The sequence below is a fragment of the Phyllopteryx taeniolatus genome, chromosome 22 (assembly GCF_024500385.1).
Source record: "Phyllopteryx taeniolatus isolate TA_2022b chromosome 22, UOR_Ptae_1.2, whole genome shotgun sequence".
NCBI classification, from domain to species: domain Eukaryota; kingdom Metazoa; phylum Chordata; class Actinopteri; order Syngnathiformes; family Syngnathidae; genus Phyllopteryx; species Phyllopteryx taeniolatus.
Window position 1 is genome coordinate 9,809,880 of NC_084523.1, and position 27,977 is coordinate 9,837,856.

At 49.6% G+C, this 27,977-nt stretch overlaps 3 protein-coding genes and 1 long non-coding RNA gene across 9 annotated transcripts; 2 read left to right on the forward strand and 2 right to left on the reverse strand.

The window, feature by feature from the left end:
- Nucleotides 1-478: 478 nt before the first annotated feature.
- tmem19 (transmembrane protein 19) lies at nt 479-1,949 on the reverse strand. Its single transcript, XM_061762860.1, has 5 exons — nt 1,838-1,949; nt 1,700-1,776; nt 1,038-1,215; nt 723-932; nt 479-639 (listed from the first exon to the last, which is right to left on the reverse strand). The coding sequence occupies exons 1-5, from the start codon at nt 1,947-1,949 to the stop codon at nt 479-481; spliced, it is 738 nt and encodes a 245-aa protein (XP_061618844.1).
- On the forward strand, nt 1,172-10,303 carry kics2 (KICSTOR subunit 2). 3 transcript variants are annotated; one of them, XM_061761347.1, is made up of 5 exons: nt 1,172-1,312; nt 2,498-2,692; nt 7,240-7,490; nt 8,229-8,523; nt 9,024-10,303. In XM_061761347.1, exons 2-5 carry the CDS (start codon nt 2,508-2,510, stop codon nt 9,841-9,843), a joined length of 1,551 nt encoding a protein of 516 aa, XP_061617331.1. In that variant the 5' UTR covers nt 1,172-1,312; nt 2,498-2,507; the 3' UTR covers nt 9,844-10,303. The 3 variants fall into 3 exon arrangements, with proteins under 3 accessions (XP_061617331.1, XP_061617329.1, XP_061617332.1); XM_061761348.1 differs by lacking the exon at nt 1,172-1,312 and adding an exon at nt 1,964-2,392; XM_061761345.1 differs by lacking the exon at nt 1,172-1,312 and having other exon boundaries at nt 1,963-2,692.
- Nucleotides 10,304-10,540: 237 nt separating this feature from the next.
- On the reverse strand, nt 10,541-26,271 carry LOC133471619 (SLIT-ROBO Rho GTPase-activating protein 1-like). Of its 4 annotated transcripts, none has more exons than XM_061761326.1 (23): nt 26,121-26,271; nt 22,082-22,277; nt 21,962-22,016; nt 20,957-21,064; nt 19,944-20,006; nt 19,000-19,188; nt 18,809-18,937; nt 18,166-18,387; nt 17,995-18,096; nt 17,685-17,882; nt 17,534-17,618; nt 17,212-17,239; nt 17,108-17,141; nt 16,963-17,023; nt 16,657-16,734; nt 16,464-16,598; nt 15,806-15,911; nt 15,514-15,738; nt 15,231-15,310; nt 14,911-15,091; nt 14,220-14,351; nt 13,749-14,073; nt 10,541-13,396 (listed from the first exon to the last, which is right to left on the reverse strand). In XM_061761326.1, exons 1-23 carry the CDS (start codon nt 26,185-26,187, stop codon nt 12,989-12,991), a joined length of 3,207 nt encoding a protein of 1,068 aa, XP_061617310.1. In that variant the 5' UTR covers nt 26,188-26,271; the 3' UTR covers nt 10,541-12,988. The 4 variants fall into 4 exon arrangements, with proteins under 4 accessions (XP_061617310.1, XP_061617309.1, XP_061617308.1 ...); XM_061761325.1 differs by having other exon boundaries at nt 14,911-15,115; XM_061761324.1 differs by having other exon boundaries at nt 14,911-15,115; nt 17,534-17,882.
- LOC133471646 (uncharacterized) lies at nt 17,784-27,040 on the forward strand. The gene is made up of 6 exons (XR_009786288.1): nt 17,784-17,924; nt 18,016-18,336; nt 19,805-19,889; nt 25,865-26,083; nt 26,266-26,498; nt 26,717-27,040. It is a non-coding gene; the product is annotated as an uncharacterized LOC133471646 (long non-coding RNA).
- The last annotated feature ends 937 nt before the right edge of the window (nt 27,041-27,977 follow it).

Here is a 27,977-nt window from a genome sequence, read left to right on the forward strand (position 1 = left end):
TTGCGGTGTGTCTCGTCATCGTGAAATTCTTCGTTTGTCTGCATGGCTGTATTATACTGCCCCCGGTGGCAAAGTCACACCAGTGAAGTAATCATGACGCACAAACGGATTCTTGACAATTTATTGAATTATGTTTTATAAAGTACAATATATACGACAGAATGTTTTGTTTTGGGGAGGCTGAAATGGATTGATGGCGTTTCTTTTGATTCCAATGCGGAAAGCTCGTTTGAGATCGAGAATGAATTCAAGTTGTATCTCAAAGCGCCACTCTTTTCATTTGAAGCCGCTTCTCTTCTCGAACAGAACACCAGCACGCTGAAACCCGTTTTCGTGCTTTATTTTCAACACAAAACACCACGAAGACAGTCCCAAAAATAAAGTTTTCCGTTTGCCCTGTCGCCGACTGAACTGGAGGACTTTTTTTTGGGGGGGAGTCTTTTGTTGTTGTTGTTGTTTCGGTCACCAAAAGCGCTCCCTAGTGCGGCCACACGCCCCAGGCCACCCCGGGCAGGATGAGCGCGACGAGGACGGACGAGAAGAGGTTGACGGCGTTGTTGTCCAGGATGGGTTTGCCGCTGATCCAGTGCGTGGTGGGCGATTCGTAACTCACCACCTTCCCGACGCTCGAGTCGAAACCTGCCGTGCGAGATGACAGCCGATGACGCGGTTTGCTTTTTTGGGGATTTAGAAACTCCCTGGCGAACGACGCGGTTTGGTACCCGAGTACTGCACGTGGGCTCCCAGGAAGGAGTCGAGGACGGAGCCCAGCAGGCCGGCCGCGCCCCCGTACAGAACCACGGGCCACTGGGGGCCGCACGGCTGGAGGTCGCCGACGAAGAACAGCTGCGACGCCAAGTAGGCCGCGCCCACCGCCAGCCCGCCCGCCAAGCTGGCCGCCAGCCCCACGTGAGTCACGCCGCCGTTGGTTCCTGCGGCCGAGACGGAGTTCATTTGGGTGCGTTTTTCTGAAACATTTTCTTTTCCATCCCTGCATAGGAACCCTGAGCAGCTTTTTTTTCTTTTCTCTCTCTCACCTTCAGGGACCTCGCGCCAGGTGGTGATGAGCCTGGGCCGCGATCGGCTGAGCACGGGCCCCACCTCGGAGGCCCACGTGTCCCCCGCGCTGCACGCCAGCGCCCCCAACAGCGACAGGCACATCCACGACGCCGTGTACTGCCGGCCGAAGTCGATGGGGATCTCGCCCGGACCCGCCTGGAACCCGAAGAACGACGACGACAGCATTTCGCCGAGGTCATCGGAAACAAATCGTCTCGTGATGTTCCGCTTGGCGCTCTTCTTTTACATTACGGTAATCCCCGCAGATGAGCGCGACAATTTGGTGTGTGAATTTTTTTTGCCATCTGAGTTTGGATTGGAATTTAAGACGGATTTGTTTTTGCCATCAACAAATTCTGTGAGAAAAAGCACAGATATACTTCCATACTTGGGCGCCATCTTGTGGCATTTTAGTTCTACCGCACTCCAGAAAGAGCATAAATAAACACAAATCGGTCATTTGTGAATCAAACATGAGGGTCTGCGTATCACTCAATCCAAAAAACAAAACCGCTCATGGGAAAGTAGTCATTTGTATTTTTGCGGGTTGCTCAGCGGCGGCATAGACCAGATAAAGACGATTCTGATTCCGATCACACTTCTGAAGAGGAGCAACAGTCATTTTGGAATTATGACTCACTTCGATCATGTAGAGCAGCGCCAGCTGTGTGGGAACGCCGCCGTTGCAGAACACCTGCACCCAGTTCCTCTGGCCCCCTGAGAAGGACACCGGGCACCTGAGAAATCTCTACACGCACACACAAAGGATGCTTCCCACCTTCTTTGTAGTCGGCGTCAATTTTCTTCTTGTGGGCTCCCCCCCAGCGCGTCAGTTTGGACGAGGTGAAGAAGAAGGCCAGCAGCGACGAGAAGAAGCTGAAGTTGGCCATGGCCAGCACGAAGCCCACGAGCACAGCTGCCGAGACAGAAAGTGGAAGGACGAGCGAAAACGCAGCTGGCAAAAAAAGCCTGAAACGTTGCACGGGAGTTCACGGGAATAAATCAGGAAGTGACCAAACTGAGGGTTGCCCCTTCACAGGGGACTTCGATATTAAAAAAAAAACAAAAAAAAAGATTGTTTTCCATAATCCTGCAGAAACAAATACACACTTGTGTATATTTATGTTTACTGATTTTATTAAACTATTGCAACATAATCAAATAGAAATATGAGAATTAATTATTGTAATATTAAAATATTCCTGTAAAACTGTACAGACACTGAACATGATTTTTTTTTTTTTTAAACTTTCTCTACGAATGCTTTGGCCATGTGGCCCTTGAGGACAAAAGTTTGCACACCCCTCCTACCATGTGGGTAGAGTCGCCACAAGTAAGAGTACTGTTACTTTCGAGTGACAAGTAAAAAGAAGTCCCCCAAATAAGTATATTTATGCTTCAATTAAATAATAAAGTCCTAATTTCCTCGTTTTTTCAGCCGCGAAGAAATGTGCGAGGAAATTGAGACGAGAGCGACGCCGACGCACCTCCCAGCGCGCCCGATCGATCCAGGCTGCGTCTCTTCAGAGCTCGCGTGCTCAGCACCACCGGGACCAGGATGGAGAAGAGCCATCGCCACGGCGACACGGGCTGCAGCGACCCTGCGTGCGCACGCGCACACACAAACGACGAGGTGAGTGACAGAGGCGCACAGATATTGATGTTAAAAAAAAGTAGAGGTAATGAGTAAAAAAAAGAATTTTTACTGTCCATTACTGTGGTACCTTGACTTAATCTGTTCCTCATTAAAAGCAGCCCCCGCCCCCCCCCCCCAAAAAAAAAGTTACGTTTTTAATAAAGAAAAATAGCCTTTCATTGTAAAACAAAAACAATGAAACTGTAATGGACTGTAAAGAAATAAACTGTGTAACCAAGCCGAAAGTCACACGCGCACACTGTAGTATTCGTGTTGTGTGCCTTCAAGGGGCGTGGCCTAGTGAATGACGTCAGGACCAGGAGTCATTCGGGTTGGCATTTGAAAAATGTCCTCCACGCTCCTCGCAAGTGTTTTCATTTCGCATTCGCAGGTTTGACTGTCGTTCTCGTTTTTGGATCACGTGACCCCGGCCGTTCGTTTCGGCGCGCCCGCGGCGGGCATTCCAGAACGACCGCGGCGAGATTCGTAGAAAAGCGGCCACCCGGCCGAGCGCTTCCAATCGTGCGGTGGAGGGCTGAAAGGCTCTTTGTCAGCGTCCACGGCCAATCAATGAAGGCCCTTGAACGCCGAGGCGTGACCGATCACATCTGCATCATGTGATTCGCAAAGTGGGACGCGAAAGAATCACTGTCCCAGTACAGTTCAGTTGCGTTTAACTTTGGTCAACACACGTGCATTTACTTTCAATTTTCCACATTGACCCACGACTTTGACGTCCCCCCGACGACGAGGGGGGGCACTGACCCGAGTAGGTGCTGAGGGTGAGCGAGAGCGTCCAGAAGAAGAGCGAAAGTGCCAACGTGGAGCACAGCAGGATCATGTCGCTCATCATCTTCAACGTGTCCTCAAAGGTCGTCATCGACACCCCCGCCGCGGGCGGAAAGTCCTGTGCACAAAAACAAAAGTCAACCAATAAGCACCTTTGGCAGCCCACGTGTACACGAGGCAAATGGCGAGATAACGGCGTTTTGGTGTGTTTGTGTTCCGTTTGGATGAATGTGCAGCACAAAAGAAAAAAAAATAAACATCCACATCTCAGTAGCACTCGTTATTCACTTGGCTACTTTTATAAAGTCGAGCCAATCATTTCGCCCTCCCTCCCTCCCTTTGTTGTTGTAACCGGCCACATGCTGACACCTCCGTATATTCCCTCGGCCTTGATTTTCGAGGTGTTCCTCCTCCACGATGGCCACGGAACGTTCACTCACCGCACTGGGCAGGAATCATCGTCACTTTTTAGTTCGTCTCGACGTCAAGCATCGGCCAGCGAAAAACTTCCGCGACCGCGACGCTAATATGAATGTGAGCAAAACAAAATGGGGAGCAAATGAGGTCTTTACAAAGTGAAAAAGAAAAAAGCTGTGTCAAGCTGACGCGAAGAGTGACAGCGGCACACCTTGCCGGAAGTCTAGGGGCGGGACTTCCGTTGGGACACCAAAACAAAAACAGAACATTTTAAAGAGGCAGAACCACATTACGATTTAGATACACGGCAACATTTGAAATGACTTTTTCTATCCCGTTTTGTTGCAGTTTATTTCGTTGGAGGAGAAATTGCTGCTTGTTTGCGGGCTTTGCTCACACGTCCCAAACGCAAACAAGGCCGCCTTTTGTCTTTTGGCGCCTGCGATCCCCCAGCGACCAAAGCGCAATTCATCTGATCTTGTAGTGGATTTGAAGAAGCGCTCTCAGCGTGTGGCCGGATGCCTGCTTCAGCGATTTCTTTTTCAAAGAGGGAAATTGCATCCCCCAGACCGAATCCCTATCCGTAAATCGCCCCTGCAGTTTACAGGACAATATGTCTTCTGAGTAAACAATGAAGCGAGCCGATAGCCAAGGGCCCCGGTTTAACAGCAAAGGTTCCCACCGCCATTTGGCGCGTCACTTTGGGTTCCGGTTGACTCAATGATGAGTTGTGCTGCATCTGTGATTTTCATTGAAAAAAAAAAAAAAAAAAAAAAAAAAGCAGTCAAGGGGGCTTGGTTCTGGGCAGCAAATATGTACAATCTTGACATATTTAATCTGCGGAGATCAACATGAGATTGACTTCAAGTCCAGACTTGAAGGGCATCCTGTATAAAAAGTCGAATTTCGTCCTGTCATCGTGTCAATGTACTCACCTCCATTCGATGGCAGTAAGCGCGCGATTTCTCCGTCGAAAATGCGATCACCGCAGGGGCCTGCAGACGAGCACGTCCGCTCAGGTCTGTGAAGTGTCGCCTCCTCTCCCAAGTCGAAGTGCGAGCGCCGCTCGGTGCGCTTTGCGGGCCCACGCCGCTGACGTTGCGCAATGCCGTCACTCTGCAGAATTATGGCGTGACGCTTGATATTCACGCTCTTCAACTTTGAATGAGCTTCGTACACGTCACACATTTAGCAGCAAGTCGCGCATCGCAGTCGCAGACACAGCGACGCCGGCGATCAAGTTCGAGATGAATTTTGCAGCAATTCTCATCACGACGTCTCCAAACTTTGGACGACTGCGGATGATGGGAAAACCCAACTGTCCATAACATAACCGGCCGGCCCCAAAAAGGCTTGAATGAAACGAGGTCAAGGTTCACGTTGAAGACGTTTGGGTTGACACGCTGCCGCATTTGCCAAATTGTCGGGCACAAAGGCTTTTGTCAACTTCCATCAACTCGGCGACCTGGGCCGATGCGGTTTTACGCCAAATGAAATTTGCTGTGCTATGCGGTTTTACGCCAAATGAAATTTGCTGTGCTTTCTGCTCAAATTGAGTGTCGGTGATGCACCTCGTCTCCAAGGCTCGAAGCGCTCTGAGAAGGCCAAGGCAAACAAAAGGGTGAAAAAGTTGGTTTTGTTTCTCGGTGTGAACGTGGCAGTCCCATTGCTAGTCGAGTTGAAGTTGCGCGGGCCAGCGCTACTAGTTGCCAAAGCCCCGCAGCGGCAGATTAGAGTGACGTGGCAACACGAAAGGGAGGAAATCTGATTGGACAAAAGAAAAAAAAATCTAACCTCAAAATACACTTACTGGAAGCACTGCAGCCAAGAGAAACGGTAGCGAATCAAGAAAATAGGCGATTGGGAAGAAATATGTGACCTGAGGTTGCACAAACAAGATAAACTGGAAGAGTTGTCTTGGGAGGGAGGATTTGCGTTTCAGCAAAGTTTGGCCCTCGACGAGCTGCTCATTTGTGGTTGCATGGTTGAAAGGCAGTTAAAAGTTTCATCTGAATGTACACTTACACAACCCGACAGCAGAACAACCAGGCAGCCTTCTGATTTCATGATCAGGCTATAACAAAACAAGAAAACCGTTCATGTTCGCGGTCTTTCCGAGAAAGTATAGCAAAGCAAAAAAAAAAAAATGTTCCAAAAACTTGTTGACAAAATGTGAAAGCGCATTCATTGGACATGATGAAGATTGATTTCACATATGAATTCCCTTTGGAATTTGGGGCGGGGGTAATCCAAAACCATCCCAACCACAGCGTGAGAGAGATTCGGTCGCGGCGTCGTTGAAAAACATGACTTGTGAAGCTTTTCGGCTTGACCCTGTCAAGCAAGTTGTTGTCGAGGTTTTCATTGCTACATTTATACGACTGCGAGTTATATTCAAGATATAAATGCATTTTAATGATGATATTTGTATGATTTCCCTGACTGTCACAAGTCACTAAATGTGTGCTGTTTTTCTGGGGGGGTGAGTTGGAATTTTATGATTACATCATCTCTTTTCTATTGCAAATGAGAATATTATGGAAAACGTGATTCATTTCAGGATTTCAATTTCAAAAAGGGAAAAGTCTAGAATGCACACACAGGGAAATATGTTAACATTGTGTTTTTGGATCATTTTGATGGTTAAATGAAAACCTTAAGAACCAGCGAGAATCGTTTCTCACCAGAAAAACAAATTGGGCTGTATTTGTTATTGTTTGACGATGCAACAACAATGCAGCAAGAAGAGAAGAAAAGACGAAGGAGTGACGAGAGCTGCTTCAGGTTCAACTTCTTCATATCAATGACACGTCCACCCGACTAGATGAAACGGACGATTATTTTCTCATGAATTCCTTCAGGAATTATATTGACTGTGACTCAGTTCCCGGTTTGGTCAAAGTAAACGCAAATGCAATGTTTTCAAATGTTTTATTTTGATTCAACGCACACACAAAAACGTCCGCTTTAGTGAAGGCCTTAAATAAAGCAGAGGATATTTACTCAAAAGATAAATTACTTTAAAATATGCTCATTATACAAAAATATAAGTTTCCCTCTTTGAATTGCATCAGTGGAATAAATTGTCATTATTCTGCAGTGCGGTGCAAAGCTCAATTTTGTCCTTTTCGCGCTGCCGTAGTATTTACATCACGACAACATGGCGGCGGCCTGTCGCTCAGGACCGTCTTTTTTTCGCTGAACATTTTAAACGATATTCGATGCGTGGCTATTCGTCGAGTTATGAATTGCTGCGAAAGTACTCGACGGTGCGTATTGTGCCGCAAAGAATGGAGTTTTCCGAAGCATATTGGAAAAGCGTGACTTTGCTCGATTAGCTCGTTTTGGCTAGCGATGGCGACGGCGGAGATGCTGCGGCCGGTGTCCCGCGAGCAGGCCATCCTGGAGAGCTTCTTCGCGCAGCTCGGCATGTTCTCCTTCGACCGCGCCAAGGACTACGTGGAGAAGGAGAAGGACGGCAGCAGCCGCAGCGGCGGCGCCGTGTGGGCCGCGCTGCTGGCCGCCTTGGCACACCTGGCCGCCGCCGAGAAGGCTTACCACAACATGACCTTCCTGGGACACAAAATGGGTACAAACATTCGCGCATAGCAACACAAATAGCAACGTTCGCCCCACTTAACATTCCAACTTGCAATTCCAACTACAGTTCGACAATTCAGGACTTTTCAACATTCAACAAAATATTTTTCCTATCCAAATGCTTGCGCATTTCTCTATTTCATCAAATGTAGGACATATTTCGGACCTATTTCCATTCTTCTTCTTCCACATTGCTCAACCGATTCCAAAGAAGAGCTAGTCACCATGAAAGCAATGACTTTACACACGCCAAAAGATCCCGCCCTTCCCACAATTCCCACGCAATAAAAAAACCTTGACGTGAATGAGACATTCACTAACAAATTTCCCATCTTTCCCTTGTCAAATTGAAAATTGACAGTTGACAATTGCTCATTGAGAACAGTATTTTCCACTTCCCAGTAAACCCCCCCCCCCCCCCCCGTCCCTAAATTCCAATTTTTTTTCCCACAGTAGAATTCCCAAATAAAGAGATTTGTTGTTTTTTTTTACCTCCTCCTTGACCGATTCAAAGCATTCCAACTTCGAGTCTCACATTCTACATTTCAACAACTCTTTGGTGTTCACAAGGTAGTTTTCCACAAATGTGATTCTTTGGTTTTTGGACAACATAGTGATGATGTGTATTGTCTGCAATAAGAACTGCTGCTGGGGACTTTTGTACCCACCGGAGGGCGCTGCAGCACAACCCTCCCTCTTTTTGTTTTTTCTTTTTCCCCCCCTGCAGGCGGCCAGTCCTTCTTCAGCCGCAAGGACTCCACGCGCACCATCTACACGTCCCTGCACAACGAGCTGCGCAAGGCGGCAACGTCGGGGCGGCACGGCCAGCCGGGCTCGGCGTCCGCGGCGTACCTGGAGGAGCTGCTGTGCCACCTGGCCGAGCAGCTGTGCCACTTCGCGCAGGCCCGCGTGGACATGGCCGACCTCTACGAGAAGATGCACGCGCTGGCCGCGCAGAAGAACGTCAACGGTGAGGCGCTGGCGGCGGCGCTGGAGGCCGTGCTGCACAAGTACAGCTCCAAGTGAGTTCCAAGCTGGCTCGCGAACGTTGTCCGTCAATTTCCGTGAGAAAACCGTTGGCGATGAACACGTATCGTGATCAAGCATAAAAAAAAACGATTTGTCATAAGCAGACTTGCATACAAAGTGCTCCATTTGTATGTAATTTTTGAGGACAATCAATTAATGATTTTACTGACAAACAAAAGATAAATGTCACTTAGATATTCCTCACCCCCCCCCCCCCCCCCCACGACACAACTCAAAATGCAAACAAAATCGCATTTCAAATGTTGAATTACAAAAATGAAAATAACCTATTTTACCTTATCTGTAAAGGGGGAACAAATATTTGGATAATTTCTGTCACATAGCATCCATTTACATGTTGCAGAAGCAGCGCTTTTCCAATGTAAATAGGCAACAAAGTCGAGTCTTTCCGACGTTCGAGCCGCTCTCAGGTCCTGAAACGTCGGACTGAATTCCCGCCACGTGCGGAAGGTTAATTGAGGATCTCCCCCAGGTTCCACCACCCCATCCTGGGCCGCCTGGAGGAGAGCTTCCAGACGGAGGTGGACGTGGTGAGCCAGCTGCTGCGCTGCCAGGGCCAGGTGTCCGAGTGGCGCTTCCTGCCCGCCCTGCTCAGCCTGCACGGCGCCGCCGCCAAGCTGGCGGCGTGGGGGCAACTCTTTCAGCGGCAAAAGGAGACCCGCAAACATCTTTTCGGAGGTCAGTCCCACAAAAGCGTTCAGCCGCCGCACTTGTACGCCTGGCTGCAACGCTTCCAGGCCGCCCTGCTGGCCAAGTTCAGCTTCTACTTCCACGAAGCGCTGAGCCGCCAGACCGGCCCGGCCGAAATGCGGGCGCTGACGGCCCGCGCCGCGCCCGACTACCACGGCAAGATCTGCTCGTTCGTCCGAAAGCACGACGCCGGCAGCGTGTCGCTGGTGTTCGACACCCGCGGCTCCGAGAGCTTTCAGGGCCACGGCTACCGCCACCCGCACGCGTACCGCGAGGCGCCCAAGGGCGTGGAGCAGTTCCCCGCCGTGGTGTCGCTGCCGTCGGGCGAGCGCCCTCTCACGCACTGGCCCAACGTGGTGATGATGATGGGCGACCGCGCCGCCGAGCTCGACGCCCCGGACAAGGTGGTGCACTTCTACGACGACAAGGTCCAGAGCACCTACTACCTGGCCCGGCCCGAGCCGCACTTCACGCTGGTGGTCATCCTGGACGGCAGGAAGTCGGACAAGGACCTCGGCGTCGTGGCCTTCCTGCAGGAGATGTGCGGCTCGCTGCGCAACTCCAAACCCTTCGGCGGCCTCAAGCCGGGCTCTAAGGGGTGAGCGTGCTTTCGACGCGTCCGGCCGCCTTTTTCATTTGCTTTGGTGTTAGGAGCGCGCTTTGCTCTGTCGCCGCAATAAAGATCGCAGATGCGATCGAGAGCCGCCGGACTCAAGTTTGACACTCAACCCCGCAAATTCCATGATTTTCTTCTGGAATCTGTCCTCCGATATTCGCCAAAAATATTTTGGCCCATTGGTGCCAGGGAAAGCATTTGAAGTGAATTGAGGAGCTTCATTGAGACAAAAGTAGTCTTTTTTTTTTTTTTGCTGTCTTATGTCATCTTTAGGCAATTACAAATACATTTCGTGGGGGCAAATATTTTATTCTAAGTAATAATATATACTGCATATGTACATAACAACGTACGTAAATGTAGATGTTTTATGGAATTAAATAACATTGATAAAAGAATAATTCCTCATTTAAAAAAATACTACAAATAAACTATTTTACATATTTTGCATTTGTACTTTGTTTTAAAAAGAAAAAAAAAGAAATCTCATCTACAGATAAAATGCAATGAACACAATCTAATTTGGGCCAAAAGTTTGCCCACCGCTGGTCGAGCCTGTGCCCGTCATGCCCGTCAGTGAAGTGACCAGAGGGACTGATGCGGGTCTTCAAACCTCAATTCGAATGTTTTGGGGGTTTTTGTTTTGTTTTAAACAACGACAAAAAAGAAGTCAGCATCTGGGGGACTTGTGAGTTGTAATTTATTTGTAATATAAATACGACACAATACGATCCATTTGGGCTATATGAGCTTGCGTGGCGGAAGCTCGCGTTTCAAACACGTCAACACCAACAGACGAGAACATATTTCCTCTTTTAACATTCGGAGAAGCCCCCCCACCCCCTAAACGCACCAACGTGTGATGATGCTACATGCCGAGTACCTAAGTTTCCTACACAAGAAGGTCGATGTGCAAAAAAGTCTCAATGGGTTAACGTGGGAACTCTTGCAAAGGTTTGAAGGATTTCTTTCATTCAGAGTGCTGGACATGCGTGTGTGGATCCAACCCAAACCCAAACCCCAAAAACATGAAAAAAAGGCACTTTCACATTTGCTCTCTCTCGCTCGCTCGCTCACGCGCACACACAAATGCCAAGAGGCCACATTCACTGTGCTGTTCAAGTGTTTTTTTTTTGGGGGCGTTTTCAACATGGAGCCCCACCCTGTTCACTTCCTGTGAGTTTAAGGTTAGCTTGTGACTTTAGTGCAGGGGTTCTCAAACGTTTTGGGTCCAGGGACCCCCCCCTTCCAGAGCTTGTCGTCTGGGGCTCGGGGAGACAAATCCAACGATGCATCGCTTGGACGACAAAGGGCTCGCAAATTATGGGTGTGTTCTCTTCCCCCAGGTGGCGCTAGAGATTGTTTTAAGTCTGGAGACGCGCGGAACATCAGGTCGACAAGTGGTCGTCAACAAGATGCACCGATGTCGAACACCGATTAGTTGCCTTCGGAATTTGACAGGAAGTGGCTGATTTTCAAGAAAAGGTCAAAATATTACAATTACAAATTCACTTTTTATATGAAAGTAAAGTTGAGGTTTTTTTCAAGCGGTATTCTTCACAAGAGCTAAGACGTCATTTGTCGGGATAAAAAGTCGTACAGTTTTTGGTTAAACGAGGTCCCTAAATGATTAATCGGTTCTGAAAAATACCTGTTGATTAGTTTCCGATTATTGATTAAATGTTTTTTACATTTATTGACACGCAAGCTCCGGCTCACGGACTCCTGAGGGTCCTGGGACCCCAGTTTGAGAACCTTTAGTGTAGCGAGCAGGTAAACCTTTTAACACACACACACACGCACACACGTACAGAAAGTGGCATGCTTGTTTGCCAAGTTGCACTCGAGTGTTCGGGCACTCAAGGCAGGCATGAATAATCGATCGTCTATCACTATTCTAGTAGATCTGCGCAGACGAGGCCAACGCGAGCAGTACACACACACACACACACACACACACACGTACGCGCACACACACCAGAAAAGTTCCCTCCAAGCGTGGCACCCTGTATGAACGCGCCCCCCCCCGACCCCCCTTAATTAAAGAAGAAGGCTTTAAAGTTCCTAAGCAACATTCAAAAGATGAACAGTCGTTAAAAACATTCATTTGCTAAGTAATTAGCAGGACGTTTGCGTTCGCCCCCAGCGAGTTTTAGCAGCTGAACTCAGTAGAAGAAAAAAAACCCCAAATAAATAAAAAATATCAAATTAGATAACATCGTGGCCCTGCCAGGGCATCATACAGTCCAACACCGACTTGACTACAACTACTTGTTAGGTCTCTTATCATTATGAGCAGTATTATTATTAATATCACGCCTGGGTCACTTTGTTAAATGCTTCTGTACAACAAGAAGAGAATACAGCAACCTGACAACACACAAATATCGTTATGAGCGCGGGGTGAATGCTGAAGAGCATCCAAACATCTCCCTTATTCTGCACCTTGATAAACTTTCCCACTTTGTCCCTGAAAAAAAAAACAATCCTGTGGAAAAGAATGGAGACATTTTTCAAATGAAATCAAATCATTGCAACTTCAAAGTGTTCGGCGCATATCCGAACAAGTGAACTGTAGCCACTCCGCCACTAGATGGCGGCAGCAAATTTCACAACATCCAGCCACCTTCAGGTCAGGCCACGTGGTTAGCGAAAGGCGTTACAGTTGTGTTTTGTGCTCACATTTTCTGGGTTTTGTGAAGCGATATGGGAAAAAATAAAAAAAATTAAAAAAAATCCCACTTGAGTCAAAAAACACGTCACAGCTGGAATGATTTGATGGCATTTTCACTCATTTCAGCGGGCAAGTGATTTGCGTTCCGAGCGCAGTCACAGGACGAATGAAACTCGCTGCGCTCAAAGTCGGTATTAAAAAATGTGCCAATTCTCGCATTGTCCACCTCCGACATTTCGCTTACTTGGACTGCATTTCGGTTCTGCGTCAGCTCTTCAGCATTCACACACAATTTCTACGCAAATCGCATTCTCTAGTTTCATTTCTTATTCTTGTTCTTCTCAAAAATTGGACGCGGGATGACTTTCAAACTCACTCGTCCTAGTTTCGACCCTCAAAATGTCGGGCGCTACCCTGTTGTCCTCGACTGGCCCACTTGTCGCGGGCCCGGTCTGGCTCACATGGTGCAGGATTTGTCGAGCGGCGGGGGCAGAGGCGGGGTGCCGCTCTTGGGCGGCACGGCGGGTTTGGGCCTCAGTGCGGGGGGCCTCGGCGGGACCCCCGTCCGAGCGGCCGCCGCGGGCTCGAAGGAGCCCGGGGTGTCCGGGGACGGGTTGGCCGGCCTGGGCGGGGGTCCCGGCAGAGGGCTGACGGGGCTCAGGGGGCTCAGAGGGCTCGGGGTGCCGGGGGTGCCCGGCGTGCTGGGAGTGCTGTGGGGGCTCGGGGACTCGGAGGAGCAAGGGGCCGGGGGGCCGTTCTTCACCTGCTCCAGGGTGTCCAGGACCACGTCCGGAGCCGGCCTGCGGCCCTGACGGTCCGGGTGCCGGAGGTCCCCCAGGACCGCGCTCACCGTCTCCTCGATGTCCTGAAGCGAGCGGGGCGCAAAATCAGCGGCCGCCCCGTATGCGCTCGTGCCCCCTTCGCGCCGCCCTTTTCCCGGCTTGCATTTTCCATTTCATTCATTTAAATTTTCTCACAACTCTTCAAAATATTTTTTACGTTTCTGTAAAAGAAAAAAAAATCATGCAATTTTTTTTCTTTCTTAAGAAGGAACACAAATTGCATTTTTCTTCATTCATCTGTTTAAAAAAAAGTCCTGTCCTACCGCTTCGTTTTTCAAGTGCCAATTTGTCGGGAAGGCGGTGTGAAAGGGGCTTCGGCTTCAAGAATGTGAGTCTCAGGACCCCCCCCCCCCCCCCCCCCCCCCGGTTGCGTACCTGAGCCAGCGTGCCGGGGTCCACGGCCCTGGACCGATGCGAGTCGAAGCCGCAACGGCCGCCGCTGGTGCGGCGGACGGGCGTGTCCTCGGGCCTCCGCAGCGAGTCGCGGCGGCTCGACGTCACGGCGCCGGCGGCCGAGCGGCGCCGGCGCTCGGGGCTGTCCGGGGGCGGCGTCGGGCCCCGGCCGCGCCCCAGCAGCAGGTCCCTAGGGCTGAAGTGACCCGTCACCGGGGGCGAACTGCGCTCCATCGCCACCCCGTTGCCGTGGCAGTCGTTGGAGCGGCCCAGGGGACGGCGGAATAAACCCTCGGTCCGCTTCCTCCTGTGACTCACCGGAGAGGACGTCGTTCACTCAACGAAACTTCTGAACTGACTTCAACTTACTTGCTTGGCACCGAGATGCCACAGGATGGCAAATCGTGAGATTGATTTTTTTTGTGTGGCAATTTTGGCCAGTCGAAAAATGACCTGTGGTAGGACTCGGGCGGTAGGATGTCGGTGGGCGAGCGCAGATCTCGGGTGGACCTCTTGTCCTCGGTGCTGCTGCTTCCGCCGTCGCTGTCGGCTTTTTGGCTCAGCGTGTCTGACGTGGCGTCGCCCCTAAATACACACGAGCGCCAACGGCACAACTGTCAGCCACTAGCGATCATCGGTTAAGGGATCAATCGTGATTAGCGAGGGGAAGTTCGTCAAAAGCCATCGAGACTCCTCGATTAATTTCCAAATGTCCTCCATTTTTGTTTCCCGAAAGGGGGAAATTATACTGGAGAAAAAAACGAAGGTCGTGAGAAACCGCTGTGTCACGTGTGGTACGAAACTTGTTTGGCTCAAGGGTTATTGCCGCCTTGTGAGATAAGATGTCACTCGCGAAGATGTCTAAATGTGTGTTTTCAGTGAACAGATTTCTTCGTCGTTCCTGTTTATTTTTCGTCTTGGCGTGAGAAAACTGCGAGACGAAGTGGCATCCATTTTTCCTGGACTCGTCGTGATATTGGATTGACAGTCGAGCGGAGCGTGGTTAAACATTTCCGCTCCGAAGTGAATACGAAATTCAGGTCGCCACGGTAACAGCCGTCACAGGCCGCGACGATAGAGGGTTTTCCTGACTTACGACTCGCTCGACCGGTCGGGTGACGCGTGGCGTTTGCCTGGCACTCGCCTGTCCTTCACCGCGATGTACTGATGCGGCACCAGGCCGCGGCTGCCGTTGCACCGGCCTTCCCACCAGTCGTGCGAGGCGCGCCGGTAGAGCTGCAGCGTGGCGCCCTTCTTGAAGGACAGCTCGCGGCCCGATCGGCCCACGTAGTCGAACCTCGCCACCGCCTCCGCCGCCTCGCCCTCTGCGAGGGAGACCGCGTTCAAATCTTTTCATTCGCACGCACGCACGCACACACACGGAGGGAGAGAGACAGACAGAGACAGGGAGGGGGAGGGATGTCGCCATGGCTGCAGTTGCCACGGCGACAGATCTCCGCATACCCTCATCACTGGTCTGAGTCTCGGTGCCGGCGTCCGGCTCAGTCTCCTCCAGAGCGCCCGGCTCGCTGAACGGACTCTCGCTGTGGGAAGTAAGCAGGAGAAGTAGTCCGTCTTTTGTTTAGTTTTTTTCCCCGTCCTTTTTCAAAAATTGAACATGCACGCACGACACGTTACAACGCAAATTCGACAAGTTCACAACAGTGCGGGCGCAAAAGGCCCGAAAACGACAAATGACAAACTAAAGGTGGTCGACCCACGAAAAGGAGTTTGAGGGACCTCGTACCAGTACTGCTCGCCGGTCATGCAGGTCTCGTAGAGCGGCCCCGGCAGCTCCTTGGCATCGGGGAAGATGTTGTCGTGGTGCAGGATGACGGTCTTGACCACCTCGTTGACGTGCGCCTGGCACGCCACCTGGTCCAGAGAGTCCGGCGTGGGCAGCAGGGTGGGCCCGAACACGATGGCCAAGTTGCCGGCGTCCATCATGTTCTCGTCGCTGTACTTGGACAGACTGGAGGAGAAGCCTGGATTTCAAGGACAGGAAGTAGGTGGAGCCATCGACAGGAAGTGCTACTCACTGGTTGAGGAAGGCGAAGAGGTAACGCATCACCACCAGCGTGGCCCTCGGAACGGCCACGAGGATCTTTTGGATGCACTGCGCTCGCTCGTACAGGTTCTCCATTCCTGCGCACGAAACACTTAAAAGTATTCACACTTGGTACTTGATTGAAAAATGACAATGTAGGACATGTTTTTCATAATAACGACCATGTGTACCCCGAAATGCCATAGGAACCATAATGTTGCCTATTGTTGACAAAATGTTCCAAAAATACTTGATTCGATATCCAGCTTAAGGTTCATGCACTAGTACACTTTTTGTCCTCAGTTGTACGGAAATTCTTTTCACTGCACTTGGACAGTTTTTTTTTCCAATTTCGCCACACTTTCCTCACGTTCTCCGTCTTTCCGTGGACGGACGTCCGCGACTTCGAAACGTTTGGAACACTCTGGGTTAGCGTCAAAGCGTTGAGCGACTCTTCCTGCTCTCGTATCGTACAGTGCATATCGGAGAAGTACAGCGGAGCCCCGCGTATTCGCGGTCGGGCCCGCTCGCTATCCCCTGCGAAAACCGAGGTTCCGCCGTTCTACGCTCGTGCGAACCGAAGGCGGTCGGATGTTGCGCGGACTCGGCTACGGCGCCCCCTGTTGCCGCGGAACGCGTACGACACTCACGGACGCAGGCGATGAGGTCGTTGAACCTGTCGCCGGGGAAGAGCGGGTTCTCCAGGCCGCGGAAGTACAGCTTCAAGACGCCGGCCACCGAGTTGATGTCGTGGTTGCTTTCCTGGTCGATCAGCGGGTCGTTACCTGGGCGGGAGAACGCACGTCAGCGTCCGGGCTCGCCGCCGTTCGGACGAAGGCTCACCTCTCTCGAAGGAGTTCTTGATGTCGTTGACCTCCACCTGAGAACCGGACACCCGGAATATGCCTTGATGCTGGAGGCCTGCGGAGTACGGAAAGCCGTTTGAGCGTTTATTCCCGATCCTTTGAGGTTCGAGAGCGTTCGCTGTTTGGGTTGCAGAAATCTGGAATGTCAAACTGCAACGAGTCTCCTGCCCTGCTGGATTTTGGCCTGTTTGACTGCCGCTTCCCCTGACGACGCTTGCCGTACTCGCTTGTAATTGAGTGAGGACTTGACTTGAAAAACGTCCTGTGGCGTCGCGGCACTCACCGTGGAGGTTGATGTAGCGGATGCAGCTCTCCACCAGCAGGGGTATGGCTTTGGTTGAGTCCTGTCAACGGTCGGCAGGTGTTGTTAACAAAGTATCTATCTATGCATATTTTCTATATTTGTTTTACTTTGCGGCGAACACTACCTGATGCTTGCTGTGCGAGTTCTTCCGTCCGCGACTGCCAGACAAAGTTTCACGTTGAAATTGTCGACTTTGTGAAGGATTGTGATGAGGAGTGAGCGTCTTACCTGGTGGTGAGGAGCTCCGCTTTGTAGCCTGCCAGAAAGAAACCAGAGAAAACCTGTGAAGATACTAGTGCGGGGCTTCCCAAATGTTTGGCGTCCCGTAAATGTTTTGACTAGTGCAACACAGTAATTTAACTGCATACTACTAAGCCAAAAGTATCATTGGCAGTGGACATGTTTTTTTTTTTTTTACCAGCAAGACACAGTTGGTCTACCGGGGGCTGAATTGTCTTACGAGTGAGGACAAAGAGCGCACTAGTACAAGGACCTTTAGCTGGACAGTCGTGACATGGAGCAGATGCTGAAATTGCTTTCTTGATGTCACCTTCTGCTATGGCTTTCTTCAGGATGTCATGTTTGGCTTGCAGCTTGGAGACCAGGTTGCTCCCCTCCAGGTACTCGCGGAACTTCTGCCAGACAAGAAGACGTTTGTTTGTCTCGGCGTCGTCTTCGCGCGACCGTAACTCGCGTCCCACCGTGAAGTAGAAGAGCTCCGTCTCCTGCTGGTTGGCTCGTCTCTTGGCCAGGCTGGGTTTGTTCAGGTAGCCGTCCGACACGCTGGACTTGACCGACTCGGACGACGGGCTGTGGGCGAAGCTCTGCGAGACGTCGTAGTCGTCCAGCACCGTCATGTCCTGCAGCGTGGTCAGAGTGGCCCCCCACGTCTTCTTCACCTGCGCACACCACCCGCGAATGCCGCGCGTCACTCCGACGAGGTACCGTTCGTTCCCGACGGGACCGCAGCGGAAGTAAAAGTTGCGTTGGGCAGCGCCCGCTCTGACTGACCTCTTCGTTCTCGATTTTCAGCGAGGCCAGCCGGGTCTGCAGCTGCGTGAGGCGCAGGGCGAGCTCCGCCTGCACCTGCGGCTGGGAGGCGATCCGGCTCACCTGGCGGGAGAGGTCGGGTTATCGGCCCGGACGCGTGACGTCTCGTGACCGCGGCCGGCTCGTACTGACCGTGTCGCCCATGTGGGCCTGGAAGCTGAAGCGCGGCGGCGGGCAGAAGGCAGTGGGGTAGAGGCCCAGGAGACGTTGGCGGTCGCGGGCGGGGTCCAGACCCTCCACGGCGCCCTCCAGAACCTCCAGACCGGCCCGCCGGGACGCCTCCAGGCTCAGTTCGGCCGACAGGTAGGTCCTCAGAGCCCGGCTCAGACTGGAGTGGTACCCTAGGTCGCAACACTGAGCGCAAGCACACAAGCCGCTCTGCTTTACGGGCAGCACGCGCGGGCCAAGGAGGCGAGGCGAGGCGAGGCTTTCAACATTTGCTTGCTTCCTCCCTTACTTCCAAACATCCTTGGGACCTTCCTTACTTCTTTCTATCCTTCCTTCTTTTCATACGTTCCTAGTTTCCTTCCTTGCTTCATACATCCTTGTTTTCCTTCCAACTTTCTACCCTTCTTCCTTGCACACCATCTTTCCATTCAGCCTTTTTTTTTCTTTTCCTTCCTTTCACAGCATACTTCCATCCATCCATCCTTCCTTGCCTGACCCTCCCTCCCTCCCTCCCTCCATCCTGCCTTGTTTCCTTCCTTCCTTCCTTCCTTTTGTGAAGTAAGTGACTTTACTTGAGTGTGTAGTTGCTGCTTTTTGTGTGTCTCACGTCGATGATGTCGGGCAGGTCGTGTATGTAGTACTTGAAGACGGCGGCGTTGGTGGCCTCCAGAGTCAGCAGGTACTCGTTCCGCGCTTTCAGCGTCTTCACTTTGTTCTCCGAGTATTTTGCCTTCCTCTAAAAGAAGCCGAACAAAGCGTGAGACTCGCCGCGGCGTCCTCGCCGCCGGGCGCCCGTACCTTCTCGCGCATCTTCTCCATCTTGCGGGCGGCGTTGCGTCTCTGGTGGCGTTCCTCGAGGCGCAATCCGAACACGGGTTCGGACGCGGCGCCCGCGCCCTTCGCCCGGCCCTCCTGGCGCTCGGCCTCGCGCAGCTTGCCCTCGGCGTTGATGGTCTCCACGTGGTACATGTGGTAGCTCTTCATCACCTTGGCGACGCACGGCAACAGACACGTCGCGTTCAAATGAAGAAAATTCTTCGCAAGTCGCATTTTTGTCGAAAAAAGTTGGAATATTACAAGAATAAAGGGCAAATAATAAGCATCATTTTGTTTCCAAAAATGCATTTCGTGACAGAAGCGGAATTTTATGAGGAAAAAGCGATTTTTCCCAGAAAGAGATTTTGCGAGAGGAAAAGTCGCCTCGGCAACGGCAATGTCTGAACAATGAACAATTGAAGGAAGTTTCATATCGTAATATCAACTCAATCAAACTTCTTCAATCGATTCAATTTTATTTTTGTAATATTATAATTTTGTCTGATAAAAAATACTTTTCAGACGGCCAATTCTTGCCTAATTTCTATATGAAAAAGAATTGTGATTGTTTCTCCTATAATATTCTGATTTCAGGAAATCATCCAAATTCTACAAAATGAAATCGTAAATCTATGAGTTTCACTTTTTGAAATGAACTACTGCAATCAATATTTTAAAGAACAGAGATGCCTGTATCATGTATATAATTCTGTATAATAATATCATATCGACATGGCCCCCTCCTCGTATTAAATCGGCCTTTTTTCTTCTTCTTCTTCTTCTTCAGTGTGTCACAAATGTTTCTCGCAACATCGCAGAAGAGGCTGACGAGGCTGCAATTGCCGGAATGGAGCCAGCCTTGCACTCTTGAGGTCAGTGCGTGCCTGCGTGCGTGCGTGTGCGTGCGCGTGGCCGCTTCCACTTACGGTGTAGAGCTCGTTGAGGAGCTTCATGAGATCCTCCTGAAGCTGGAAGATGATCTCCTTGCTCTAAAAAGCACGACACGTCAACAGTCAACGCTTGAACATCGCATGAAGTCGTATGACATCACACCGGGTCGTCGATTGTTTTTGAGACGCCGCGAGAGGGATGAATAATGAAGATGATGAGCTCAAGTGGGAGGCGGGGAAGTGCCTGCGTGTTTCATGTGCGCGCGCCGCAAAACCAACTTGACTTAACAACTCAGCGGAGAACGAATGTTCCGAGTTTAGCGCTCCAGTTGAATAAAACATGAATCGATGTTTGTGGGAATGCAGCAAGGCACATTGCTTTCGCTTTTAGGACGACGGGGCTCGCATGTGTGCGACTCAGAACTCCACTGACAATTGTTTCCTGCTTATTTCAACGGGAAAAAAATTGTCTCAACACAATTTACTTATTTTAAATGTCATCCGATTAGTTTAGAGACTTTTGACTCGAAATAAGACAAATGTTCTGGATAAGCTTTTGACAGTTTGCGGCGCAATCTTCTATTCAAAAGCTGTGCTGACGGCAACTCAAAGTGATGCGATGCCGCCATCTGCTGGCGTCTGTTTTTCATTACAGTCAGCTCAAAGCTTCCGTTTGACGAGCTGGGCGAGACCCCCCCCCGCCCCCCCCCCATTCATGCGACTCGCTGAAGAAAAACGCGCTTGACGTAAATATAAACATCAGCGGCAGTAAACGGTGCCAGCTGACGAATATTAACGGCCATGGCAGTGAATGAGTTTGGCGCAGTTCAGCTGTATTTCATTTAAGTAGAATAAAATTGCATATAATCTTGGAAAGCCAATTGTTTAAAAACAAAAATTAGGTCTAATTTGGGTTGAACTTTGCTGTGCAAACAGTGCACACCATAACCGCCGACATTCCACGAGCTTCTTTACCCTTGCCATGAATTGATGATGATGATGATGATGGTGGTGGTGGTGATGACGACGACGAAGGGCGAGCGTCTGACCCTCTTGAGGAGGCGGGCCGAGTCCTCGCTGATGTGCGTGAGGCGACTGATGACATTGTTCAAGTAGAGGTCGCTCAGGGTGGCGTGGTCCTTGCTCTCCCTCCTCACCTGAACACCACCACAAGGAAGTTGAACCCGCAACTTTCGGAATGTTTGGAAAATTCCTCATACATTTCCACAACGTTCCTGGTAAATTTCCAGGGGAATTTGTAAAATATTCCAAACTGGAAACCTTGCATGGAACTTTAGAACAAGGATGAGATTTGAAACCCAATCAAAAAGGTTTGTAATTGCCTAGAAATGCCACAAGATGGCACTAAAGCTCTTTTTTTCAGTCGGCAAAGCTATGGCCTGACTAAATGGAGCTCCTCCCTGCAGTTCAACATAGTTCCGTGGCCCTAAGATGGCGCCAAAGCAATATTGTAATATTAGACATGACTTTGGCCTGAGCACATAAATTAAATTGTGCTACCTTGACTTACGAGTGACCCAATTAGTGAATTTTTCAATGTACGAGCTGTCGGTCGGATGATTTTTTTTTGCTTTGACTTGCGAGTAAAAACACAACAAAACAAACAAAGAAAAAAAGGCTTGGACCCGGTTGTTGGAGTTTCCTGTCCAACTCAACTGAAAACAAGCTAGCTTATTGCTAATGCACAATGCAAAAGGCCATAGACGGGCTCACAAAACTAGCATCGACGTTGCGATGTTGGAATCGTTTTTCTGAACACAAACAGTGCAGCAACGCATGTAGACAGACAATATAACAATACTCGAGGCATGTATTCTTTATCCCGTGCAAAGAGCGACGAATATTACTACGGCTTCCTGAGTCAGTTGTGAAACTCTTTTTGGTGTGTTTATCTTTGACTGCCCCCTGGCGGTCAAGGCGCCAAGTTTGGGGCTGGAACTCTTTTCCATTCATTTCAGTGGGGAAAGATGACTTGAGCGACAAATGTTTGCGCAGTCTGAGATCTCCCAGTTTTCTTGAACGCGTCGACTCACCTGGTTGAGCAGCAGGTACCAGCAGTTGACCGGTGACAGAAGGTTCTGGTCCTTTCTAGAAGAAGCAGACGAGATTGCGTTTTGCGGTTGTTCCGCTCAGGGGAGGAGCTCGAGTCTTACTTGTACTGCTGGTGGTCTTTGGTGCTGCGCGTCTTGGCCATGAACCTCTCGGCCAGCTTCTCCAGGTTCCGGGAGTACTCGGTCTCGATCTCGGCCTTCTTGCGGAAGAAGTCCTGCAGGTCCTGGAGGAGCTGGACCCGCATCTCCGTCTGCTGCTCCAGGCAGCGCTGCTGCTCCACCAGCTGGGCTCGCACATCTGCACGCACGCGCCGGACACATTTTGATCCGTTCTCAAACACGAACCATGACAAAATGAACACCTAAATGCCGATATTTGACATATTCACGTCAACGGGTTGGAACCATCCCAAGTTGATTTCCTGTTTGCGAAAGTGGCATTTGGACTCCAAGCAACACAGCTGCTTGATCTTGTTAATCCTTCTAATGACTGAGCGAGAGGGTCCATCTCAGGAGTCACCTTGGAGCACCTCTCATTTCAAAGACGCACACACGCAGTTGGCGCTGCGACGCCGGCGGCACGCTTCGCCGGTCGGGCCGCATCCGTCTCCAACAGCGGGGAGGGAAAAGAGCGAGGACGGAATGCACAATCAGCCTGCCTCGCTCACACACACACACACACACGCACGCGCGCGCACGCACACACAGACCGAATCCTCGGGGAGCCTCTCTACTCCGATAGCCGTCGTCCAGGCAACCGCTCAGCGTGTGAAGCGCGTGACGGCGAAGGTGACGGCGAGGGAATGCGATCTGCCGCATCCATGTTACACTTACAATGACTCCAATATTAATAGATGGGAGGAGCAGCGCAATGCGCTCGTGATTAGCATGTATGGCTCACTATTCCGGGGTTCGGGGTTTGAATCCGGGCTCCCGTTTTCTCCCAAATGCCCAAAACGTGCTTACTTCGTTAAAGATTGGAGTTCAGAATGCTTCTTTGCGTGTCTTACAGTTACGTTGCAATATGTACGGCAGTCCGTTTACGATTGTACAAAATTGGCCACTCGGACCCCCACCCTGTCCCGGGAGGGGGGGGGGGGGGGGGGTCTCCCCAAAAGTGCCCCCACCGATGTCTTTCATCTCATTTACATTTGGTGGCCAACAATCTGCCACACTTGGATTTTAATGAGCGTCTGACGAGCGCAGTTGCACATGCCACCCGGAGGGAGGAGTTGCACGCTGGCCTCTGATTGGTCGGCGGCTGTACCGGCTCACCCGAGAATGGCGCCGCTAAATTGGTGTCAACCTTATGGCGGGCTCGGCGTAGCCATGGCGACAGACCGGCTTTTTATCATTGTCACATTCTGCGAAGTTTGAACGTTTGATTGTTTCAGCCCCCCACTCACGCACGGCTATGCGGCCGCTAGATAAACATCCCCAATTAGTGATTGGGGAGTATTCGATAAATCGTTTCAGCCTTTGCGTCAATGATGTAGTCCGCGATATAAAAATCCCTTTACATAATCTTAGCTTGCTTCGCAAACGGCGGTTTTGTCTTCTGGAGCGTGACCACTTTGCAGGCTCCAAATGCGCGTTTTGAATCTTTGATGCGTTTCTTTTTTGGGGAACTTTGTGTCAATGTTTTATGAAGGTCAATTCCCAACACTTTTTTTTTAAAGTTGACGCTTTGCAAGTTGCAATTGTGGACAAATGCTTTGAAAGCTTTTCATCTTGCGAGTGCAGAATTGTGCCATTGTGACGCCTTTTTGGCATGTTCGCGCGTTGCTGTTGTCAGCGCTCCTTTATGTGCAACGATACGGAAGCAGCGGAATCAGATTAGCGTTCGCTTTGAGCGTGAACAAGACAATCGGGTTTCAACTTGGCACCAAAGGCTAATTGAAGTGCGTCAAAAGTCGCCTCTGGAAGGCAACGCTCCACTCGATCTCCTTTCATGTCACGAACGATTCTCTTCCCCCCCCCCCCCCCCCCCACGTGAGCAAATGATCGAACCGTTGCAATACGTAACTCCGTAAATGTGTTAATTTTGCCGTGGGAAATGAATGGAAATGCCGTTAATCTGTTCCAGCCTCCTGAAAATAAAAAATAAAAAAATGAGGAAAATAGCACTCTATAATATTGTATTTGACAAAAACGTACAGTAAAGACATCATGAAATAGAATGTAAAGAAGTTCAACTGCTTTTGCAATGAGTATATAAATGGAGACGGTCACAAATCCCAAAAGTGAGCTGCACTAATATGGTCTTGTCGTTCTTTGCAGAGGATCAAGAATATAGCCCTCGGAATATTATTTGACTTTATTATCCCTCGACATGTGTTGCTGTGTTCAAGTACCTGTTGCTTAAAGAATTACAACGCTGTAACATTGATACTAGTTTTGTGAGCCTGTCTATGGCGTTTCCCATGATGTATTAGCATAAATCAAGCTAGCGGACTACATCGCACCGTTCCGCGGCGCCGGCGAGGATGACGACGTTTGCATTGGTCCGTGTGTGAAGTCGGAGGCGGCGAGGGTGATGACTAGCACCCGTCCACTGAGCATGCTCACTAGCATCCCAAACGTGCTTTCAGTGCGCCGAATTGTCCATGTACTAGTATGCTCTTTTGGACGAGTAGAACAATGAAGGCACACTACAAGTAGGACTCGGGCGCACTAGTAGAGCGACTGTCTTACTAGTGAGAATTTTTCTACTCATGTAGGAAATTTCTGCACACTAGAACAACTGGGATGCACGAGGAGAAAGACTGTCCTGTGAGACATTTCTGTGCACTAGTAGAATTTTTTTTTCCCCCCACTAACTACCACCTTCTATTACTATGTCATTTATGCACACTAGTAGGACAACTGCATGTTACTAGTGAGGCAAAACTGCACTTGTCGCATGGTATTATTACTACTAGTGACATTATAAAATTTGACGAGTTAACGTCTAGTACTTCACTTGTACGAGTTGCGCACAGATGTCAACTAGTGCACAGTTTTGCCTCACTAGGAACATGTCTACTAGTCGTTCTACTATTCTGCAGAAATGTGCTACGGTCGTGAAAAAAAAAATAGTAAGACACAATCATTTTACTAGTGCGCTGAATTGCCTTACTCGTGAGGACATAGAGTGTACTAGTACACGGAGGCTTGAGCCCACGAGTAGCATGTGGCCAAAAAGCGCCGATGGCTCGTTTGCGTGAAAGTTGTCCTCTCGACACTGCCGTCCGTCCGTCTGTCCGTGCTGCGCGTTTACATCGCACGCCACGTCCTGCAGCTCTCCACCAATCAGGAGGCAGGAGAGCGAGGCAGACTTGGGAGGCACATAGTTACAGGAGCTTTACGGTCCGGGGGGCGGGTGGGGGGGGGTGCGGAGGGCTTTTCATCTCGTGTGAGCGGTCATTTCAATGCCGGGCATCCCCACCCACACACATGCCAAGAAACACTTTTTTTTTTAATTTAATTTAAATATGAAAATATTTCCTTTTTTAATTGCATACATTGGCATGATGAATCATTCCTTTCCTCATCTTTATTGTATATCTTTAGATGCACTGAAATTTCACTGTATGTTGTACAATGGGGGGGGGGGGGGGGGGGAGAATGTCACCAGTCATCGGGGGTGTTGGAAATATGAATGAAGATGAATCATTTGATTAAGGTGGCCACCATGCTTTGTTTGTTGAATTCTAATATGAATAACTGAAATCCATGATGTCCAACAGCAGAATTGTGAATGAAACCTTCCTCACGGTACTCACGAGGAATGTGCACGGGTGCGAGCGGACGTGGGAGGCGGGCAGCCGGCGAATGGGTGGTGGTGTGTGTGAGGTGCTGGTGGGTGTAAAGTGTCATAATTGAGTCATTTCCATGTCCTTGGAGGTGTTTTTTGGGGGGGGGCCCAAAGGGCTCACGATGCATTGGAGGCTGGTAACCATGGCGCTCCCTGAAGAGGAAGGGGGGGCGGCGGCGGCAACCCCCACTTCCCACCCGACCCCCATGACCCTGAACCCCAGACGACCTCGCCCCCATACCACACCTCCAGCTTCATGCAGCACTCGGGATGAACTCCTGGCGTTACCCACAATGCACACGATGCAGGTATGTGCGTGCGTGCGTGCGTGCGCTGCAGCCTTACCTTTCACTTGGCCCTCATAGTCCGCAAGGATCTCTTTGTCCTTTTTGCTCTTGTTTGAGTTTGACATGTCGCCTCCACCATGCACGTCACTACATTAAAAAAAGAAAAATTTCAAAAACAAAGATTATTTCCCCTTCTCTTCAAGCGCCAACATGCTCGCAGGTCCGCACTCTGCCGCAGCCTCCACGCTGACGACGATGACGACGAGGAGGAGGAGGAGGAGGAGGAAGAGGAGGAGAGCGAGTCAGACGGCAATTAGCTCCTCTCGTGAGTGCGCACGTCCTGCACGATGCGCATGGACGATGGGGGAAACGTGCGCGCTCACGCACACGCCCACGAGGTCGACACGCATGCGCACGTGGAAACGCGCCAGAAAAGGTGATTGACAGATGGAGGGGTGTGTCCGGGCGCCGGGTGGGGTGATTAACAGTTGAGGTGGCCAATGACAGTGCACAGGAAAATGTTTAATATAATGTTTCATGGAACTGCTACTTAATGTTTACACAGTTAACTTGTAGTCATCAAAAATGGATTCAATGTCAATATTGTACCAAAATTGGATTCAATTGGATTTATGTGGGTTTGTCTCCCTCCAGTGGTCGCCTATGGGATTCAGCCTTTTGAGGACGTCGTCAGCCTGCCGAAGCAAAAAGATGCTGGGTTTTTTTTTTTATGTAGTTTTCTTGAAAAAGTGGCCACAAAAGTACCAAAATTTACGATTAAGTTATCAGTGTATTTGGTAGAGTTTGGTATTTGATACGTTTGTTTGACTAAAATGAAATTATGTTTTATTCTATAAACTACTGACAAAAATAAATATACTGTTCCATTGTACATTCTGGAAGTTATCTTTGTTGTTGCGTTTGAATATATTGGCTAAATAAAATTGAGGTGGAAAATCAACATTTGTGCATTTGATCGCTTGCTACATTATAAACGTGGTGCAAAATATGTGGCTAAATATTGCCCTCTGCTGGTGAAAATGAAGCCTTGGCGGAGAACGTGACAAAATAAAAGAAATAGAGCACCAATGCTCCATCGAAACCAACTATACTAAATAAGATATAAATAAATTAAAGGAAAAAAGATGCACCGCTTCAGGTGATCCTCATACAATGAGTACTATAAGAACTTTGTTAATCCAAAATGGCCGACTGGTCTAAAAGTTTGCCTTTCACACCGGTGACTCGTGTTCGCCTCCCGACCTCAGCGCCATTGACACAAGAAATAGAAGACATGAAAATCTCGTAGAAAGTGACAATCGAGCTCGGGCTCACCTAAATGTTTGTCAACCATTCGACATTCGGTATCCGATAAATACAAAACTACATTTTCCCGAGCTCCATCCAAAATGGCCGACTGGTCTAAACGTTTGCCTTTCACATCGATGGATCGTATTAAAAACATTTTAATTTATTTTAAATCTTTTTTTAAATTCCTCATAAGCTTTTTTGATCTTAAGGTACTGCTTCACAAGCATAATGACAATGTAAATTTAAAAAACAAACGTGTCAATTGTCGAAGTAATGGGTGTCACTACTGCTAGTAACCCGCAGCGGGCGCAATTAATTAACGCTCGACTAGTTAATGACTCCATATAACCAAAGAAGAAGAAGCTAATCCGAAAGTAAAATAGTTGCTGGACTCTTGTTGGTATTATTAAAATATTGAGATTACAAATGTGTTTATTCATTTTTTTTAATTTCATGATTAATTTATATGATGAGCTAATTATTATTATGTTTTAAAATCTAACAAAAAATCTTTATAATAATGCTAAAGAAAATTTAAAAAAAAATCAACTTTAATAATGATTAAATTAAAATTGTAACCCATATTGAAGTTAACTGCAACTGA

What these genes read in the sequence shown, in the direction of transcription:
- tmem19 (XM_061762860.1), bottom strand. Translation starts at nt 1,949, where the DNA reads ATGGCCAACTTCAGCTTCTTCTCGTCGCTGCTGGCCTTCTTCTTCACC. An exon ending in CTGGCGCGAGGTCCCTGAAG is followed by an intron (nt 933 to 1,037) that starts GTGAGAGAGAGA and finishes TCTCGGCCGCAG; the next exon opens with GAACCAACGGCGGCGTGACT. An exon ending in AGCCCACGTGCAGTACTCGG is followed by an intron (nt 640 to 722) that starts GTACCAAACCGC and finishes CTCGCACGGCAG; the next exon opens with GTTTCGACTCGAGCGTCGGG.
- kics2 (XM_061761347.1), top strand. Translation starts at nt 2,508, where the DNA reads ATGTGCGAGGAAATTGAGACGAGAGCGACGCCGACGCACCTCCCAGCG. An exon ending in GCGCACACACAAACGACGAG is followed by an intron (nt 2,693 to 7,239) that starts GTGAGTGACAGA and finishes TTGCTCGATTAG; the next exon opens with CTCGTTTTGGCTAGCGATGG. An exon ending in CTTCCTGGGACACAAAATGG is followed by an intron (nt 7,491 to 8,228) that starts GTACAAACATTC and finishes CCCCCCCTGCAG; the next exon opens with GCGGCCAGTCCTTCTTCAGC.
- LOC133471619 (XM_061761324.1), bottom strand. Translation starts at nt 26,187, where the DNA reads ATGTCAAACTCAAACAAGAGCAAAAAGGACAAAGAGATCCTTGCGGAC. An exon ending in GAAGAAAGCCATAGCAGAAG is followed by an intron (nt 17,240 to 17,533) that starts GTGACATCAAGA and finishes TCTTTCTGGCAG; the next exon opens with GCTACAAAGCGGAGCTCCTC. An exon ending in GCGGAGCTCCTCACCACCAG is followed by an intron (nt 17,142 to 17,211) that starts GTAAGACGCTCA and finishes TTTGTCTGGCAG; the next exon opens with TCGCGGACGGAAGAACTCGC.